The 18,907-nt window shown below is 50.5% G+C and overlaps 11 protein-coding genes across 11 annotated transcripts; 8 read left to right on the top strand and 3 right to left on the bottom strand.

The window, feature by feature from the left end:
- Window positions 1-53: 53 nt before the first annotated feature.
- On the top strand, window positions 54-419 carry PPTG_08871 (hypothetical protein; the record flags this gene model as incomplete). The annotated part of the gene is made up of 1 exon (XM_008903603.1): window positions 54-419. The coding sequence occupies one exon, from the start codon at window positions 54-56 to the stop codon at window positions 417-419; it is 366 nt and encodes a 121-aa protein (XP_008901851.1).
- Window positions 420-1,458: 1,039 nt separating this feature from the next.
- Window positions 1,459-1,779, top strand: PPTG_08870 (hypothetical protein; the record flags this gene model as incomplete). Its single annotated transcript, XM_008903602.1, has 1 exon — window positions 1,459-1,779. The coding sequence occupies one exon, from the start codon at window positions 1,459-1,461 to the stop codon at window positions 1,777-1,779; it is 321 nt and encodes a 106-aa protein (XP_008901850.1).
- Window positions 1,780-1,787: 8 nt separating this feature from the next.
- Window positions 1,788-2,369, bottom strand: PPTG_08869 (hypothetical protein; the record flags this gene model as incomplete). The annotated part of the gene is made up of 1 exon (XM_008903601.1): window positions 1,788-2,369. The coding sequence occupies one exon, from the start codon at window positions 2,367-2,369 to the stop codon at window positions 1,788-1,790; it is 582 nt and encodes a 193-aa protein (XP_008901849.1).
- Window positions 2,370-3,603: 1,234 nt separating this feature from the next.
- PPTG_22422 (hypothetical protein) lies at window positions 3,604-4,064 on the bottom strand. Its single transcript, XM_008903832.1, has 2 exons — window positions 3,892-4,064; window positions 3,604-3,830 (listed from the first exon to the last, which is right to left on the bottom strand). The coding sequence occupies exons 1-2, from the start codon at window positions 3,976-3,978 to the stop codon at window positions 3,660-3,662; spliced, it is 258 nt and encodes an 85-aa protein (XP_008902080.1). The 5' UTR covers window positions 3,979-4,064; the 3' UTR covers window positions 3,604-3,659.
- Window positions 4,065-4,937: 873 nt separating this feature from the next.
- PPTG_08868 (hypothetical protein) lies at window positions 4,938-6,905 on the top strand (the record flags this gene model as incomplete). The annotated part of the gene is made up of 1 exon (XM_008903600.1): window positions 4,938-6,905. One exon carries the CDS (start codon window positions 4,938-4,940, stop codon window positions 6,735-6,737), a length of 1,800 nt encoding a protein of 599 aa, XP_008901848.1. The 3' UTR covers window positions 6,738-6,905.
- A 500-nt stretch (window positions 6,906-7,405) lies between these two features.
- PPTG_08867 (hypothetical protein) lies at window positions 7,406-9,327 on the top strand (the record flags this gene model as incomplete). The annotated part of the gene is made up of 3 exons (XM_008903599.1): window positions 7,406-7,919; window positions 7,984-8,480; window positions 8,782-9,327. 3 exons carry the CDS (start codon window positions 7,406-7,408, stop codon window positions 9,223-9,225), a joined length of 1,455 nt encoding a protein of 484 aa, XP_008901847.1. The 3' UTR covers window positions 9,226-9,327.
- Window positions 9,262-9,988, bottom strand: PPTG_08866 (hypothetical protein). The gene is made up of 2 exons (XM_008903598.1): window positions 9,777-9,988; window positions 9,262-9,716 (listed from the first exon to the last, which is right to left on the bottom strand). Exons 1-2 carry the CDS (start codon window positions 9,940-9,942, stop codon window positions 9,352-9,354), a joined length of 531 nt encoding a protein of 176 aa, XP_008901846.1. The 5' UTR covers window positions 9,943-9,988; the 3' UTR covers window positions 9,262-9,351.
- Window positions 9,989-10,231: 243 nt separating this feature from the next.
- PPTG_08865 (hypothetical protein) lies at window positions 10,232-11,827 on the top strand. Its single transcript, XM_008903597.1, has one exon. It carries the CDS (start codon window positions 10,661-10,663, stop codon window positions 11,768-11,770), a length of 1,110 nt encoding a protein of 369 aa, XP_008901845.1. The 5' UTR covers window positions 10,232-10,660; the 3' UTR covers window positions 11,771-11,827.
- Window positions 11,828-12,780: 953 nt separating this feature from the next.
- On the top strand, window positions 12,781-13,909 carry PPTG_08864 (hypothetical protein). Its single transcript, XM_008903596.1, has one exon. The coding sequence runs from the start codon at window positions 12,818-12,820 to the stop codon at window positions 13,829-13,831; it is 1,014 nt and encodes a 337-aa protein (XP_008901844.1). The 5' UTR covers window positions 12,781-12,817; the 3' UTR covers window positions 13,832-13,909.
- Window positions 13,910-14,711: 802 nt separating this feature from the next.
- PPTG_08863 (hypothetical protein) lies at window positions 14,712-15,976 on the top strand. Its single transcript, XM_008903595.1, has one exon. The coding sequence runs from the start codon at window positions 14,789-14,791 to the stop codon at window positions 15,863-15,865; it is 1,077 nt and encodes a 358-aa protein (XP_008901843.1). The 5' UTR covers window positions 14,712-14,788; the 3' UTR covers window positions 15,866-15,976.
- Window positions 15,977-16,489: 513 nt separating this feature from the next.
- Window positions 16,490-18,364, top strand: PPTG_08862 (hypothetical protein; the record flags this gene model as incomplete). The annotated part of the gene is made up of 1 exon (XM_008903594.1): window positions 16,490-18,364. One exon carries the CDS (start codon window positions 16,490-16,492, stop codon window positions 18,362-18,364), a length of 1,875 nt encoding a protein of 624 aa, XP_008901842.1.
- Window positions 18,365-18,907: the final 543 nt, after the last annotated feature.

Here is an 18,907-nt window from a genome sequence, read left to right as displayed (position 1 = left end):
ATTTGCGTCGGAAGATAGACGGCATTCTCACGACGAAGGAGAAGGTGACAACAATGATGTGCGAGCATGTCGAAGTGCTGCCCCCGCCTCCACCGAACGTGGAAAAGAGCCACACCATGTACCACAACATCAGACCATACGTACCAGAGGAGTTCCGAAACGACCCCCTGTACGCAAAACCAAGTGAAAGGGAAGGGATTGACGCCAAAGAAGCAAAACAGGCGCGACGTGCTCACCGTGCTGCCATGGCAGTGGCTGCCCAAGCAAACCAGGATCGTCGAGGCAGGGACGAGACCGAGGATGAGGCTGATACCGATGCCTCCGGAAGCCCTGCGAAAAAAACAGAAGAAAGACTTAATGTCGTTATGTTCCTGATAATTCGAAATGTTACTTACCTCCGTCTTACCACATGTTTCTAAATTTCAGAAATAAATTCAGAAACTACATATGGCTACATTGGTGTGGACAACAAAAACAGCAAAATGAAGCATTTAGAATCTGAATTAGCTAAACTGGAGATCACTACGAGAATCCTCGCTGAATTCTCATCAAAAACAAAAATTGGTTTTGGGTCTCTGAGATGCTAAAATATTTTCGTCGACCGATTTCTCCGAAACGGCTGAATGGAATTTTTTTTTAGGTCTCATTTGGAAGCCAAGACCCATCTTTTCTATGATGTGCTTCAAACGCGATTTAATTACTGGTCGATTAGGCACTTTTTGTTTGACGGTGTCTCATTTGTGCAATATCAAGTTTACTCCATAGTAGGTGCTTCCTGAAATCATATTTTATATTAGCGACACACATTTGTTTATTTTTTTTTGGCGCATTTGTGACGCGATTATGCTCGTTGTTGCTGGCTCCACAGAGAAAAATAGTGCGAACAAACACAAATTAAGTTGCTAGATCAGGGACAATTGTGGTGCTGCAATCGATTCACTCTCCAGCCGAAACCCTCTCCTTTCTTAAACCAAAGTGTCACTTCGCAACCATCTTTCAAGCCGATGTCAATGTCATCAACGCCACCGCCTCCAATGACTCCTCGTGCGCCCCGTCGAGATCGTGTTGCCGCACCTGGTGGACGCGGTGCAGGTTTCGGTGCTGGCGAGCTGCAGAGCTTCCTGGAAACGCTAGAAGAGCATCTACCGCTGGGGCGCGACGAGCGGGAGCTGGTTTTTTCTATCCACAATCGAAGTTTTAGCGCCAACAACCGCACGGTCGACTCACTACGAAGGAAGTTCGCTGCCTTATGCCGCTCCCGCATACCTACTGGTAATCCTACATGCCCAGCAGAGGTGCGAACGGACAGACATCGGTGTCGTCGCTGAATCAAGCCAGAATTAACCCCAGCAAGTGTCACCGATAACCCCAGCCAAGTGTCACCGATAAACCCAGCTCCAACGGAGCGTCCTGTAGCCCAATCAGCCTCAGGTCAGCCGGCGACGGCTGGTCTAGCTAATGCTCCAGAGTTTACCAGAGCAGCTGAATCTAGTGTTCTTCGACCTCTCGTCACGGGCTAGCACGGGCTCCGGTGACGAGGACATCATGGAGCTGATGCGAATGCAACTACTGCAGAGTCAAGTTGATGGGCGCACACAGCGTGAAGAGCGGCGTCTTCGTCAAGAAGAGGAACGTTTGCCCTGGGAAGGAGAGCGGCGTCAACGTGATCAAGATCGTCTGGACGAGCGTTTGCGATGCGAGGAAGCTGACCATCGCCACGAGCAGCTGATGCAGATGATGATGACCGTCGTTGGTGCGGCTTTTAAACCTCATGAGTAAGCCCTTAACTAGTTACAGAAGAGATCGTTAGCTGTTCGGCCGATACTACTACTGTAGAAAGTGGATAAAATCTGATTCAATCCAACTAGACGTGTGAGAAGATTAAACAACAGCACTATTGAGAGCAAGATGCACTTCTGCTCTCCTCTCTCCTCGTACTTCAGTCTATATTTTAAACGAGGAAAAGCAGCTTGAAGAGCTCGCATTCCCCACTCGGCTGACTGGCGTAGTGCTGTCACCTCTCTGTCAATAGCGGTTAGCAAAGCAGCGTTCTCTCCCCTCTTCAGCAGGAAGTCATACGTTCCTTTAGAAAATGCAGAGTCAACTACGACATGTCCTCCCGTAGATTGGTGGAATCGTTCGAGCTTGGCATACACATTCCCCCACTCCGCAATTGGAGAATCATACATACACCCAGGTGCATTGAGCGCACACGCAATGATGAGTCCTTCAGGCGAGAATGCGAACACATTGCTGACGTAGTGGTCATGCGTCCAGCCGTTGTCGAACATGTTCTGAATTTCAGAGTGACCTGAGGCCTGCAAACGAAGCTTGAGACCGTCCATAACAGCGTACACAGAGCTCAACATGGATATTTTGCCCCGATCGCATCTTGGAGGCGGCTTATTTCACTTGATGTTGGCAAATTGACTTGAGTTTTGGTGTCGCTCTTCAGAACTAGCACCAATAGGCGTCTGCCGAAGCGAAGAATGAGAGACATCACTGATGCTGTCACACCAAATAGGCTTAAGAATGACGCTGGTCCAGCTAAGCGCCCCCACGCTATCATCAACGCCAAGCACTGATCTGCTGCCATCGAGCGCGGTCGCCCAGACCTCGTTGTCGTTGGCTTCAACTTGACAATCGAACCATGAACAGAGTACGGCGAGTATTGGTAGAAGAAATCTTCAAAGCGTGCCAGTAAAATAGCAAAAGCCAGCATAGTGGAACCCAGTCAGTGTGATGAGAGGCTGGTGGCACCCTGACCCGTACAGCCGCTGAAACGCAGACATATGCGGTGGTAGCAAGCCCTTCTTGCAAAACGATATTGCATTCGACGCTAAGCGGAGGGCCCACGTTGATCTTGCTGCCTGCGTTGCCGTCGTCGTAACAGGGCGGCAAGGCTGAGGGGGGACAGCATTTTTTTTTAAATAAAAGGAGTGATCTTCACCACCAATAAAACGCATTGCTACAGGGTCCAGCCGGTAGCCGCATGCTGTCGCTTCACCCCTAACCACCTACAGTCCCCAAGTATTTCACCAGCTTACCTGTAACCCCACGATAAATGCGGAGGTACCATCACGCTGTGCCTAACTTTTAGTTAATAAGTATAAGTGTTTTCACTTAGTCCAGACTTCGAGAACGGCTTTACTATAGCTCTGCAATATTATGACATTTAGTTTTGTATTCCGAATGATTGTATAAGATGTCATGGTATAATCACTCTAGTTGCAACCTCAAGTACGTCACAAAATAAGCATCACAAAAATGCTCCGCTGTAGGGTCTCTTTCTCGAATAGTACGCATAAAAATTGTGATTTCAGGAGTCACCCAGTAATCACTTTGAACCGACTCGGTGGACCAAAATTATATCATATACGACAGAATATCAGGTTTCCCAGGGCTCATTTAGGAAGAGGCTTTACTGTAGAATGCATTGCGTGAAACAACCGTGCATAATGCGCACAGAACCATGCATGTAATACCACACCTAAAGCAATCATTTTGTATGTCGGTCCAATACTTTTGAGCGGAAGAAGTGATCCGCGATAGTATGAATAAGCAGAAAAATATAGATAGATATTTGTTGAAGCGAGTTGTTTCGTTGACAGATGTGGTCACCTCCTTTTGGCCATTTTTATCCAGTTATCGACATCCAGTTATCGACCGACAAAAAATAACACCATTCCCAGTACGATGTTTAGATGCATTAACTGCTGTTCTGAATGTTGCCTCACCGCGTCATCGGAGCGGAAGCGACGAATATTTCCAATCTTGGACGACGCCGTGGTTTTATCGTAGATCTTGAGTCGCGAGTTCTTGCTCTTTTCCTGTAGAATCCTCATGAGACTGTAGCTTCAAGTACAGATCGGATAGTCAGCTGGGACGCACCTCTTCCTTTCGCTGCTTCTCCGTCTCGCGCATACGAAAAACTTCCTCATCGGACGGAAGCGTAAACTGTATCTCGGCGCATGCCATGTCACAACCATGCCACTGGCATGGCACACGCCGAGATAGTAGAGAATGTTTGATTCCACACGGCTAACGTGTCCAACTCGATCAGAGTGGTAAATTAGACGAAACATGATCATGCGGCTTGAAGTGAGCTACATCTACCAATACGAAAGGATTAAATCGATGTGGCAAATTTTGTGACTGTTCGCATTTGTACGATGCATTTGCTTTCTGCCTGACTAAAATTGCTAAAATTTGGTCCGATCTTCGGACCAAACCGACACGGAGTGGTTCTGTGGACCACAAAAAAAAATACATGTAGTGTACACTTGTACCGGTACTATACTGGTGGACCGCCAGATGTCAAAAGCACATCCGAGAGATTCTCTTCGGAACAAGCTGGTAGTGCATGGACGAGCATTATGATCAGCAGGGCTCGAGCAGCGTTGCGTGATAAAAAGAAAAACAGGAAATAGTACCACTGATATTTCGGTAGAAACCTTTTCTCGCTGCTATCGACTCTAGATTCTTAAGGACGCTAATGATGCCCTGGTGTAGGCGAGCGGTCTAGTTCCTGGCGCCTCTCATGCTCAGCAACTTTATGACTGGATGGAGCCATTCATCCTCACCTGAGTAGCAAAACCGCTCCAGTATTTGTGTCCGACTATGCATTGCGAGCCTAGATTTCAGAGATTTGAACTGTGTTCACCTCTTTTGATCATCTGTCTTTTCAATTGTGACACTATTCTACGTATATGGATCTCAGTATCGAGACACCTGTCTGTGAACACCAAGTCCCGTCGGCTGTCCCTCTTGGCCCCATCGGAGGATAGCATGCTTCCGACTTTAATTACACTTCTTTATAAAGAAGCATCAATTGTTTATTGTCGCTGTGTGGGCCTCGAGGCACGCGTAATGATCCTACAGCACAATCGCTTTCTCGTCGAGCGGCGCACTCCCTCAAAGGGTGATACCAAACCGGAATGAAGGTCCGTACTGCACGACGCAGTACTAAGCTCGTTCTTGCGTTAATCTGTGCGCTCACCATTGCGCCGACGCCGTCATCAGCATGGTCGTTCTCGTCGCTCTTTGGAGGCGACGATGATGACGATAAATCCGGTTCAGATGCCAGGAACACCTCACAAAACGACACGAAAACTCCAGCGAAGCAAGAGGCCGAGGATCTCTCCGATGGTACCGACATTAACGTGACTCAGCCTCTTCTTAAGCCTGAAGACTGGTTCATCACAGAGAAGGAGATCGTCGCGTCTCGCGGTGGAATTCCTCGTGATGGACTGCAGACGTATACGACCGGTAATAATGTCACGGTCTACACGGTGGCGAACGAGTTCTTTACTGCGGTTGTGAACGATTTTCGGGCGACTAAGGAGGGCGATCGCGTCATGTATTCCGGATGGGATACGTGTCTTATTCCGTTCGAGGCTGACATTGACCCCACAGGTTCCACGACGGGCTTCGACGTCATGTTCAAGGGAATCGTGAAACGCGGAGGAAGCGTCAACATCTTGTCGTGGTCGAATTATTTACTCACTTCTCAGAACGTCAAGGCACGGAATGCGATCAACAAAATCCCTCCGTCTCCAATCAACGGAGCCAAAGCCTTGTATCTCTTCGACGACAGACTCCCCATTGCATCCTCGTCTCACCACCAGAAGACGATCGTCATCGCAGCAAACAAGTCGACAGGAAAGGACGACCACCCTATTGCGTACGTTGGCGGTATTGACCTTACCAACGATCGCTGGGACACTATTTACCATAACAATACTGCCATTCGAGAAGCTGCCAATATCCCGTTTCGTAACAAAGGCTGGGTAGACGCACACTTCCGTATCCATGGACCGGCCGCGAAAGAAGTGGCCAACAACTTTCTACAGCGCTGGAATTCGGACTACAAACCGAACCAGGGGATTGAAGACGATCTGCTTAGCTTCGACAATCCGGACTATGAAAAACTGCCCCCGATCGACTATGCAAGCAGCAATACCTCATCGAAACTGGGCAACCAGAACATCCAGATCGTTCGGACTTTTAGTTGCATTTACAAACACTACAAGGAGTTCGCGCCGCGTGGTGAACAGTCTCTCTTTAGAGCTCGTATCAAGGCCTTAAAGAACGCCAAAAACTTCATCTACATCGAGGATCAGTACTTCATCTACGTACCAGAGCTCCTCGATGCAGTTATGGAGGTTTTGCCCAGAATTCAGAGGCTTATTGTGGTGCTCCAGCCTCCTGATGCTCTACTTAAGGCGTCGGGGTACGGGAGATATATCTACGAGATGATTCACCCCATGAAGGAAAAATTCCCCAACAAGGTCCAGATCTACACTACTAAAGCCGAACTCGACATCTACGTCCACACTAAGCTCGTACTCATTGACGACGTATACGTATCACTGGGCTCAGCTAACTGGAACCGCCGTAGTATGACGTCGGACTCGGAGCTCAACGCAAATGTGATCGATGATGAAACAGTGGAGTCTCCTGATGGTATCACTGTACTGAAGCTGGCTCGGGATATGCGTATTCGCAAGTTCGTGGAGATGACTGGACTGAGTTACAAGAAGCTAAACGCGATGAAGTTCATTGATGCAGCAGACGAATTCAAGGTGGCTGCGAAGAGCAAGTCGACTATTCTAACCGACTTTAGTGTCTCGTACAGTCTCTACTACGAAACATTCATCAGCAAGTTCCGCGAACAGGTTGATCCGCAAGAAGTGTGCAGCTTTACGGGCGACGGTTCCATGAGGGATCTTCAATAGAGTAGAGCGGTTGAGTTTAAGAGAGTACGAGCGATAGTTTTCTCTCGGGGGGAGGCAGTGGCTACATGTCATAAATTATCAGTTACTGTCCGTACTCGTTTTGCACCTTCGTCTACAGCCCGAATTGAACTCGACGGCCTGAAAAAAAAAAAGAATGGCATAAACAACAGAGATACTTTTTGGGTGGGTACTAAATAAAACCTGAGGCGTTGACGCTTATGAGTGAATCATCGTGGACTTACGCGACAAAAAAATATTGAGCCACTTTTAAGAGAAAGAAGTCATAGTGAGTACAACTATTCTTGAAGTCGCGATGAATGTCCGCTGCAGCAATATTTAACACGTATAGTACTGGGTGTAGCGAATTTCACCACTCAGACACGCCTACATGGTCCAGAGCACTTCGCCAAAATCCCATCCCGAGATATAATACAGGCACCTGCTTCCTTCTTCATGCAAACTGCCAAACGAACAGATTCACTGGATATCTCCTCCCTGCATTGGGCTGGTCGGTCAATTATGTTTATTGGCAATGACTAGATCTGATCTCTTGAGCGTCATCGCTGGAAGTTCACGACCAGTACACTTCTCGATTCACGCCGCCGACCACGCAGATCGAAATGACGCGGTACTCGTCCCGTTGGCGCTCCGCGATCAAGGTTGCATGCATGTTGGTTTGTGCCCTTGCACCTGCAGTCGTTGCCTTATCAAGCGATGTTGATTTCTCGAATGGCTCCGATGTGGCAATTGAGCAGACTCTGCTTAAAGCCACCGACTGGTTTCTCACAGAACAGGAGATTACAGACTCTCGCGGCGGAGTTCCTCGGAATGATCTCTCGGTCTACACTACAGGCAACGCCGTCAAGGCTTTTACCATTACGAAAGAGTACTTTGACGCAGTCTACGATGATTTATCAGCAGCTGGAGAGGGTGATCGTATCCTGCTGGCAGCGTGGGATTCTAAGCTCGTTCAGCTCAAACCCGATGTCGATATTACCGGCCATACATCAGGATACCACAAGGTGTTCTCGGGCGTCGTGGAGCGTGGAGGGGAGGTCAGCATCCTGGCCTGGGCTAATCTACTCCGACGCGGACATAACATCGAAGCTCGCGATGCTGTTAACAGTCTCCCTGCTTCCTCAGTTAACGGAGCTCGAGCGACATTCATTTTCGATGACCGGGGTGGGCTCAATCACCGGGTCTCACCACCAGAAAACACTAGTGATCGCTGCCAATACCTCTTTAGGACATGATGACCACCCAATAGCGTACGTGGGAGGACTGGACTTGACTAACGATCGCTGGGATACTATTTACCACAATAATTCGGCACTTCGCGACGCAGCAGGGATTATGTTCCGACACAAAGGCTGGGTAGACGGCGAGTTCCGTATTCACGGGTCTGCAGCTAAAGGTGTAGCTAACAGCTTTCTTGCTCGCTGGAACTCGGACTACAAACCTTGCCAGGGCCTTGCAGATGACCTTCTCGACTTTGAAAACCCAGAGTTTAAGCAACTGCTCCGCTGGACTACGTCAGTAGTAATACTACATCGCAGCTCGGTATTAAAAACGTACAGATCGTTCGAACTTTCAGTTGTAAGTACAAACACTGAGTTCGCTCCAAGTGGCGGGAACTCGCTATTCCACGCGCGTATCAAGGCTATCAAGAACGCTAGGAATTACATTTATATCGAGGATCAGTACTTCATCCTCGTTCCCGAGCTGTTCGAAGCGCTAATGGAGGTAATCCCGCGATTACAGAAAGTAATGGTCGTCGCACACAAAAAAGTCCAATTTTGGATCGTAATAATATAGGCTTGGATGGCATTCACATAGTTCCAAAATCTCGTCGTCACGCATGCTGATTGGCTCGGATGGCATTCAGACGAAAAAAACCCATTAAAATTTTAATGGTTTTTTTTCGTCTGAATGCTATCCAACGGCAATAGTGACATTTTCAACGGAAAGTTTTTCTCTCATAGATGATCAAAATTATCGGATATGAGAGGTACTTACTTCAACGAGATGTGTGGCACCCTTTCAGAAGCAATATCCGAACAAGTATCCGAACAAGTTTAAGGTTTACACTACCAAACTCGACAGGGATATCTACATCCACAGCAAGATCGTCATAATTGATGACGTTTATCCGTCCGTAGGCTCTGCCAACTGGAACCGACGCAGTATGACGTCCGACTCGGAGCTCAACGCGAACGTCGTGGACGACGACAGAATAGAATCACCCGACGGGATCACAGTGAATAAACTCGCTCGGGACTTCCGGATCCACAAGTTCCACGAGATGACGGGCGTGAGCTACGATAAACTGGACGCAATGACGTTCCTCAACGCGGCGCATGAATACGACGTCGCCGCGGCAGACAACTTGTCGCTCCTGCAAACACTGGAGGCTGAATATCATTTGTACTACGTCAGCTTCACCGACCTCGTTCGTCAGCAAGCGGATCCCCAGGACACTTGCACCTGAATAATAGTACGAAATAATAATGTAGAATACTAACAGGACGAGGCCTGTTTGGTCCGAATAGCAACCGCAGACAGCACCGTTCACCGCATTTCAATCCAGGCGACATTTATTACACTCTTGCTCTCTCTAGACTTGCAGTTGGTCCAGTAGCGCGTTGTACTCGACGCACTTTTCGGACAGCACGAAGATCATTTGCTGGTACGTGGCGAGCACCTTCTCGACTCTAGAGTGGAGCGCCAGAGCACGTTCGCTCTGCAGTTCGCTCTGATTCTCTAGCTGCTTCAGCTTCGTCTGCTGCTGAGCGTCGGGCGTTCGCAGTTGGTCCAGGACGCACGTCAACTGTTGCAGTTGCTGCAGCTGGGCCGAGACTTGCTGCAGGCGGTCCGCCGAGCTCAGGATGGCCGCGCGCTTGAGTTCATCACCGGCTCTGGAGCTGCTGTGTGCGAAGGTGCTTGCGGACGTGAGCTGCAAGTGCCCGGCGTGCTCCTGATCTGCGGGAATGTGTTAGGGATTCTCTAATTTAATATTCACAATGAAGTGCTATTACGCACAGAGTTCGCGGAGTTTGACGGACCCCGCGACGACGGTGGACAGCTGATCCAGCTGCAACTGAAGACTGCGCAGACGGTCGACTAGCGGAGAGGGAGCAGTGGGCGACGACGACGTGCCCAGCACCTTGGTCCGCAGCGCGGCTTCGCGGGTCTCGAGTAAATCCATGGCTATTGTTTTGGAAGTTTATGTTCCAAGTAGAATTTGAATTGTCTAAATTAATCAAAATTGAGTTTAACATTTTGTTGAAGTTTAAAAAAATATATAAAATGGCTTTTTGAATAAAAAGTACTTTGTAGCGAAAAGTGCGCATTGGATTTGGACCACTTTTGATCTTTTTTTATTATGGTGGGCCACAAGCTATGAGCAGATCAGGCAAGAACTTTTTTTCAGGAAAAGTGCTTTATGACGTTTTCTGTGCAGCCTGGAAGGGAAAAGTATGACGCCTTTCCGCTGGCGATATTAGAATGCCTCTCCAACAGAGACGTAATGCTGGTGAGTCTTTCTCCTCTCTCCGATCTTTCGTCACGTGTCAGTGCAGTTTTGGCCACATGACCAATTTGGATGAACTAGGTAGGACCTACAACGACTTAGGTTAGTTTTGTAGCTGTCGCCGCTGCGAAAGTGAGCCTAATTCTGCAACCTCGCAGCACTCGGGTTATTGAGCTGTCAAGTGTGCGGAACGAAGGCAAGCGCTCCGCTCGAGTTATTAACTCATCAAGTTTCGTCAAGTGCTTGAGGTTTGCAAACGAGCGGTCATGTTGGCCTGTCCTCAATCAGTGTAACTGTATCAAAGATTCCTCGAAACTCTGCAGCCTATTTATACCGTGTGCTAACGACCACTTTCTAGATTGCCACTCGCCATTTCGCCCCCGTCCGCTCAGCTATGGGTGCCCGTCCAGCACAAGGACCTACACAGAAGCACCGCGCGGCTCCATATGACGATGCGCCACCGCCCAACCTCAAGTTCATGTCCAACAGCGAGCGCGGTAAGTATTACCGACGCAGACGCAAACTGTACGGCCAGCACCTCGCAGAACATGTGGCCGATCTGCGCGAGGAGATCTCGGCGTTGATGATCTCGCGTCAGGTGCAGCAGGAGCTGTCGCTGTCGCAACGACGCACACCACTGGGCGCTGCGGCCCACATCGTGGACGAATACTGCTCGCTGTTCAGCCACGGCGCGCCCGTGCGTCTGGCCGTGGACGAGCAGGACGCGTCGGCGTCGCTCGTAGCACAGGCCACCAACGCCCAGCGTGGCTTCCTGAGCGCCATTATGAACGACAACGTGCGGTTCGGCGAGTTCCTGGGCGTGGAGCTGCTGCTAGACCAATGGGAGCGCTACTCACTATACCATGCAGCCATCGAGTGGAAGATGACATCATTGAACATCATGCAGCTGGCCGAGCCGCGCGTTTTAACTATGGAGAACCGCTACGACGAGGGTCCGCTGGTGGTGTCAATCACAGCGGACTTGCGCGTGCGGTTCTCTCGTCGAACGATCGAGGAGGTGTTTCCTCACTTGGTGGGGGACGAGGCACTGACACAGTCGCTCATTGGACTGGTGGTGACGTACCCGTGCGTGAACCACTTCCACTTCAACGAATATGGCAAGATCGAGTGGTATGCGCCCGAAGTGGATTTTGTCGGTGCGCTAATGAAGGCGCTAGGTAGTCCGGAGCTGGTGGCGCACGTAGTCGGCCATGCATTGATACAAAAGGACCACATGATCGGCGACGAGAGCGATGGCCGGAAGCTTGCTGTTGTCGAGATTATCGATGAGCACGAGGGGACAACGGATCCCAATTTCATCGAGACTGATAGTTATGAGGAGTCGATGGTTGCCATACCTGAGAACCGGTCGAACAACAAGCACCTCCGAGAAGATTACGGCTTTGTTGCCGTAGTGAGCGACGATGAACCATCCCCGGAGTCGCCGCAGTCGTCACCAAAGCTACCGAACAGACTGGATCTGGCCTATATCCTAGCCGAGTGAAATACCCATTTTAAACTTGCTTTTTATTAATACATTATGCTATGCTCTTACGATATATTTTCACACCATCAAGGTAGCTTAGTAGTTTTTGACAAACAAATGAAACACTCATGGTAAGGGGGACTTGACGTGTGAGTGGTGCCAGTTCGGGAAGATCTTGGTGATTGTTTCGTCATGGGAAAGACGTTGAAGTCAAATGAGATTTATCGATTCTTTTTGCTGCAATGTAACTCAGTCAAGCCTGACTCAGGATGCCTGAGTCAGACTTCAATATTCGGACGTTATTAAGGTTGACAGACGAACATGCTCTTGTGTTTGTTGCTATAGAGCGCCTTAGCTTGCACTCGTGTGTTAGCGTTGTCGAGTTGCTGCCACCTATCTGCCGAATAAAAGTGTTTGGAACGCCCCTCTAGAGGAAGTTACTACTTACTGGCTTGGGCGAATACCTTAACGGCCTCGACTCACAAATATGTTATTACCACAGTGTTGCTGAGAGTCTGTGCTGTCAGTTGTCTACAGAGTGAGAAGTGATCATCATCGACAGTAAAATCTCCGCGTGAATAGTGGTGGAATCCACTGATTAACTACGAAGGCCGAACAATTGCTTGCGGCGTGCATAACAATACGGAATGAACTGAATTTTGCCCGACCTCATACCCAGCGGAACAAACTGGGAGCGACAGCCTCGAAGTGGGAAGATGCATTGCTCAGTACATTACCGATGACCACAAATGCACAATAGAACCGCAGCACGTCAAGTTCACCCGATGCGTTTTCCATTGCCGTTCGATCGCCCCCACACACACCACTGGAATCAACGAGCGTATTATAGTTACGAGGTTTGAGCTCTCTCGTTCTCCCATGTTCCCATCACAATAAATGAGTCGGAAATGCGTGTGCTAATAACATTGCATATCGCCCCGTTGAACTGCAGGCGTAACGTTGTCTTTCTTCGCTTCTTCCGACACGCGCTCCAGCGACTGTCCAAGCTCGTCATTCCTTCTCTTTCCGCCAACTAGAGAACAGCAACGCCAATCCCTCTCAGGCATGCTTCCCCGCAGTTTATTTGGCCCGTACGCAAAACCAAACCAATCTCACTCTGACACGCTATCACCCGCCCTCAAGCTCATGTCCAACAGCGAGCGAGGTAAATACTACAGACGCAGACGCAAGGTCTACAGTGCACAGCTCGAGAGTAGTGTGGCCGGTCTTCGCGAGGAGATTGCAGCTCTGACGATATCACACCAAGTACAGCAGGAACTAGCAGTATCACAACGTCGTACTCCGTTGGGTGCAGCAGCGCGTATTGTGGACGAATACTGCTCACTGTTTAGCCATGGAACTCCTGTTTGTCTGGCTGTGAACGAGCAGGACGTGTCAGCATCGCTCGTGGCGCAGGCAACCAATGCCCAACGAGGGTTCCTGAGAGCGATCATGATCGACAATGTGCGCTTCGGTGAGTTTCTGGGCGTGGATCTGCTGTTGCACCAGTGGGAGCGCTATTCACTGTATCACGCAGCTATCGAGTGGACCATGAAATCGCTCAATGTTGTCCAAGTATGCGATGCCGGACCGCTGGTGGTTTCCATCACGGCCGATCTTCGCGTTCGCTACTCGCGCCGTACAATTGAGGAAGTATTTCCACATTTGCTAGGAGATGAAGCGCTGGTACAATCTCTCATTGGACTCGAGGTCACATACCCTTGTTCCAATCATTTCTACTTCAGTCAGGACGGAAAGATCGAATGGTATGCACCGGAAGCAGACTTTGTAGGTGCTCTTATGGGCGTGCTGAAAGACCCGGTAGTAGTAGCTCGGGTCATTGGGAATGCATTGATCAAGAAGGGTCACATGATTGGGGACGAGAGCGACGGCCGACAGCTTGCGCTCACGGAGTCGGAGTTCACAGCAGAAGTAAGGAACCCCACTCTGGTCGAAGACTCATCGTGCGATTCGCCAGCTAGCAACTCTTTAACCAGCTACAAGCTCAATGGTATAAACGGCACCTCGGAGCCTCGTCAGCCCAGCCAGATGAAACTTGCGTACATATTGGGCGAGTAAATGTGTTTGTAAAAGTGGTATTCTCATAGATTTCTCCGATTAAAAAATAAATCTTACCAGCAACATGGGTATCCTGGATACACACGCAGTTTTGTTGGTGCAATATAGCACTTGAAGGCGGTTCAGTTAGACTAACCTTCAACAGCCCCACGGACAGTGTTAGTGACACCGGTACAAGCCTGTAGGATACGAGGCATCCGACATGGCGGCTCGGCGAATCTATTGCAAATTGCAATGACGACGATGATTCAAGCCGTCAACACGAAGCGACTTCTGCGAGCCGTGCCTGACGAGCCTCTTCCGATGCGACACTTTCGCTGAGCTGTCACTGGTATCGCCATCCATTTGCAACAATGCTGCAGCAATGCATCGTGAGTTTATGAGCGCCACCACGCCTGATTGCCATGTTGGCTGCCGCGATAAGAGACCAGCCCCAGAACGACACTCATGAAACCCGGTCACCAAGGTCGCCGTAACAAATCACTAAAGAAAAGCATGCGGAAAACACCACCATTTGATCACGGACTGCCTGATAACGCCGGCAAATACTGCGGTAGCATATACACCTGCCAAACCTGTTGCGATAGCGCAAGGTGAGATTTAAATATTTGTAGCCGAGGAAATTAATCCTCTCATATTCAATAAATACAACTGTACAGGGCAGTAATTGAAAAATTAAAACCTTCGATTGGACATGACAGCATTTATCATAATTGAGTAGATGATCGTTTTACCAGTACTTTGATGAATTTTTAATTCAGTTTGGTATACTGGTAGAAGATTTATTATTCAATGACGTGCGCTAATGTACTTATTTATGGAGGATGAAGACGATACTAGATAGGCGGTCGAGGATGACGACCACAAGAGCTCAAAATCTCGTGACTCGGTCACTTCGCAATTCGACACGCGAAGAGCTGAGGTCCTGGAATCAGGTATCGCACTCTACAGTCCGTTATGACTTGGCACGACCGCCGCATGGACATCACAGTGCTCTGCAGCGCCGCTGTGGAGGAAGACCGCATGGAGATCGAGGGTCGCGTCCCCGCCGCTGGTCCGTCCCTGCCGCCGCTAGCCCCCGTTCGTCACACGGGCAGCATCGATGGCACCAAGCAGCCTTCAACTACCAGTGCCAATGCCGGTGCGACTGGCAAATCGTCGTCCAAGAAGCGCTCGCGCCGTCTCTCCAACAGCGAGCGCGGCAAGCTGTACCGTTCACGTCGGAAGAACTACGTACAGGCGTTGGAGGAACAAGTAGAGCAACTCAAGAAGGAGGTAGACCAGCTTAATCTCCACGGACGCTCACAGCAACAGACCGCAACAGCATGGCCACTCGTGCGACAGCCGATTGGCGGATCGTTTGCTAGTGTTGTGAACGAATACTTCTCGCTCTTCAAGTACGGTGTACCTGTAGCCGAACAAGGCAGCGTGAACGTCCCGACCGACCAGCTGCTGCTCTCCTCCAGACAGGCTGGTTTCCTAAACGGACTCATGCACCCGAACGTTGTCTTCGGCAGCTCGTACGGCATACGCGAGCTGCTGGATCAGTGGCAAAAGTACTCGTTGTATCATGCTGGGCTCAAGTACGAGGTCAAGAACTTGCAAATCATGGCAGCGGATCCGAACCCTGTGGTGCTCGCGCCCGCTACGCTTTACGTGCGCTTCACGCGACGCACTATCGAGAAAATATTCCCTCATGTGCTTTGGAACGAAGCACTTGTGCAGCGTCTTATTGGCAAGCAGCTAGAGTACCCAGTGGGGAATACGTTCTACTTTGGGGACGATAATAAGATCCATCGCTACGACACGTACGTCGACTTTGTAGCCGCCTTCGTTAGCGTGCTGGGCAACGTCGAGGACACTATGGCTATGATGGAGAGTGCGCTCATTAGACAGGAGTCCATGATCGGCGACCTGCTTGAGGAACCGCCGGCGGAGGAGACTCAGGCGGTCGAGCTGCCGTCACCGCGCGTGCAGCTCGTTGACGAGGGTGTTGGTGCACGCATAGGGATGTCACTCCAGGGAATTCTCTAGCATACTGAATCCGAATATGACGTAAAATTTGCCGTGGCGTGTCGTAGCAAATCGTGTTCCCTTCTCCGAGCCAAAGTGAACTAAAGGGTGGACTTGAAGTACAGTTCTCTGTCATCTCGAGATGAGTACGGCAACTGTAGTGACGAGCTCCTCGCTAACTGCGGTGCCCAATGCCTTACAGCAAAAATCTCCATCGAGCTGAGCAGTGGACAAGGCGTAAAGCTCTCCAACACCTCTGGCCCAGAGTCTGCGGCACGCATGCTAGACGAAATGACGAAATCGGACTGCCTGACCTTGTGACGACCGAAACCTCACTCATCGCCCCGTTTGTCACGAACGCTGATCACCACCGAGGACGTGTCCTTTTCACGACAAAAAAACACACAGGCACAGTACACATTCAACAGCACAGTAAAATGTGCGAACTACATGTCTAAAGAGAGGCCACCACAACATACATCGCACCACAACCACTAATTCACCAATTTCACGACAATGCATTTTTATTCAATCAGATCCAACATATATACCTATTTTAGCCAATAACATCCTCAGCTGCTCTGCTAACTGCTGCATCACTCTGCATTTTACTGCACAACCTCCCCACCAGCCAATTCCTTTGCAATGCCTCGACCGCTCGCCTGGAACACCCTCACCCCAAGTATGCCCCGTTCGGACGCCGATATGCTGTTGGATACGCTTAAAGCGTTCTCCATTGCCTGGAGTGACGTCGGCCAGTGCAATGTCTGCGCTGACGCAGCTCCGCACGCAATGCGGACGCAGCTACTACGCTGCAGATGCGACGCCTGCTCGGCAGCAGCACCAGCAACACTGTGCCCGTGGCGTGGGTGTGTTCGAGCCTGCCAGGAGCACGATGTGGTGGCCATCGACGAGCTGTACTTGCATGTCACCCATGTGCGGTCCCTCACCAGGCCTCGTCTCACGCCGTCGATGAAGGAGCTCGCCCGAGACTGGGCCGCGCAGGGGCTACGCCCTGCCCGAATTTGGAGAGCGCTTATCCAGCGCTTTGGGCTCGATGAGGAGACTGTACCACCGCTTTCTGCCGTCCAGCGCTTCGTATATCACCATGTTACGACAACGCTGGGTGGCAGTGACCGGATGGGCGCTATTCGCCTGAAACTACGCAAGACAGGCTTCACGAACCGCGAAGAAGACAATGCAGCGTTCACGTTCACGTGGAGGACTGATAGGGATGACAGACCAATGGTTGGAAATGGGAGTGATGCTCGCCCTTTTGTGGTAGGAGTTACCACGAAGAAACTGTTACGTCAAGCTGACCGTGATCCCGACTCTTTTATTCTGCACGTGGATGCCACATACAAGCTCACGCAGACTGGCTACCCAGTTATTGTAATTGGGATCTCGGATCGTGCGAGAAAGTTTCACCTACTTGCAATTTTTATAGCATCTCAGCAGCAGCAACCTCAGTATGCAGAGATCCTGTCAATGCTGTCAAAGGTATTTTGTGAAGTGACCGGTAGGCCTCTCCGCGTTCATTTTGCAATGGGAGATGCCGATAGTGCGCAATGGAATGCGCTCTATGAAAGCTTCGGAGGAGACGGCAGCCCGTATAAGTTTCTGATGTGCTATTTCCATGTGGCTAAAAAGATCTACGAGAAGACTCGATCCTTTGACACCAACGTTGCTGCGATGGTCATGCGTGATCTGCACGAGCTGCACTTCTCCAGGAGCGACTCGGAATTTCAAGAGCGCAAGGCAGAGGTTTTAGGCAAATGGGAAGGCTACACTCAGCTGCGCAAATTCGTCAGCTACTTCAGATCAGTGTGGCTGAACGCTCGTGTGTGGCGCTGGCAGTGCTACCACACTGTGAGTGGTTTTGCAACGACTAATAATCCTTGTGAGGCATATAACGCCACGATTAAGCGTGACGTCACGCTCAGGCGGAAGCAGAAGGTTGGCGCATTGATTGATCAGCTCCTGATCCTGTGTCGAGGTGAAAGTGTACGTGCTCGTGCTTTCACGCAATCGCCCGGAGTTGACGACCGCATGGTAAGACGCGCTAGAGCCCTTGCTCGAGCTGGGCTGCTGCGGGAATTCACGCCCGAGCGCACCTCTATTGCGTTCCTGCTTGGATCCGATTCGAATGCAGCAAATCACATCGTTAGTGTCGTCGCATCACCAGCATCACGCGTGTTCAACCTACATGAGCGCCGCTCTCGAGAAGACCTGCCAATCTCCGCTCAGCTTGGCGCCGAGACAGCTCGAATGGAGTTGATGGGAATGCCAGCAACCGGGTGGGATGTGAACATCAACTTGCGCTGCTGTCCTTGTCGGCTGTGGTTCAAAATGGCGTGCTGCGTGCATCTCCTGTATGCTCTTGGCACTGTTGGAGGCGTTGACGGTGCGGGCCGCGACACGCTAGTCTATCGCGGGAGCAACAAGCGCAAACGCGGGGGAGTGCCTGGGCAAGCCGCAGGAAGGCCAAAAGTAAACGGGCCTGCATTGTCAGTAGAATAGGTCAACCGTTAGTTAAAATCACACAAATGACAGCAGCACCCACTGACCTTCGTACGATCCCAACCGATAGCAGCGCGCATGAGTCCATCCTGCTGCTCGGCCAGCAGCGAACACAAGTTCATCCAACAGCGCACATGACAGCGCGGACGGTCACGTCCAGAAGCAGCGCGCACGACCAGCTGCAGCGCGCAGTCTCCCCTCACGGTCCAGCGCTCACCTGCACGCCCAAGGGCATCTGCAGAGCCCTCCTGCAACCGTCATCGCCCTGGACTCCACCAGCGTACGTCGTCGCCTTGGGGGTCCTGCTCGCTCAGCAAAAAGAGATCTCAAAAGGGAGGAGGGATGAAGGCGGGATTTGTCGAGCCCGTCGTGGCTGTCTCTTGCACTGTGTGGGCGAAGGCTTTGCTGTGTTCAACGCTACATCTTAGCGTGTTAATAGTATTTTGTCATCACCACCGACACTGACTCGATCACGAAGCAAAAAGCATTGGGCCGTCACCGCGGCGCTCTTTCTCGCTCTCAATGGATTGCTGTTGCGAAGTG

Source organism: Phytophthora parasitica (assembly GCF_000247585.1).
Source record: "Phytophthora parasitica INRA-310 unplaced genomic scaffold supercont2.16, whole genome shotgun sequence".
NCBI classification, from domain to species: Eukaryota; Oomycota; class Peronosporomycetes; order Peronosporales; family Peronosporaceae; genus Phytophthora; species Phytophthora nicotianae.
The sequence above is the reverse complement of the archived record's forward strand: the minus strand, read 5'-3'. Positions and strand labels throughout refer to the sequence as shown.

Excerpts from the sequence above, each read along its gene's own strand:
- PPTG_08863 (XM_008903595.1), top strand. The coding sequence starts at position 14,789 with ATGACTTGGCACGACCGCCGCATGGACATCACAGTGCTCTGCAGCGCC.
- PPTG_08866 (XM_008903598.1), bottom strand. The coding sequence starts at position 9,942 with ATGGATTTACTCGAGACCCGCGAAGCCGCGCTGCGGACCAAGGTGCTG. Across the intron at positions 9,717-9,776 it reads CGTCAAACTCCGCGAACTCT|ATCAGGAGCACGCCGGGCAC; the intron begins GTGCGTAATAGC and ends ACATTCCCGCAG.
- PPTG_08864 (XM_008903596.1), top strand. The coding sequence starts at position 12,818 with ATGCTTCCCCGCAGTTTATTTGGCCCGTACGCAAAACCAAACCAATCT.
- PPTG_22422 (XM_008903832.1), bottom strand. The coding sequence starts at position 3,978 with ATGGCATGCGCCGAGATACAGTTTACGCTTCCGTCCGATGAGGAAGTT. Across the intron at positions 3,831-3,891 it reads AGAAGCAGCGAAAGGAAGAG|GAAAAGAGCAAGAACTCGCG; the intron begins GTGCGTCCCAGC and ends AGGATTCTACAG.
- PPTG_08865 (XM_008903597.1), top strand. The coding sequence starts at position 10,661 with ATGGGTGCCCGTCCAGCACAAGGACCTACACAGAAGCACCGCGCGGCT.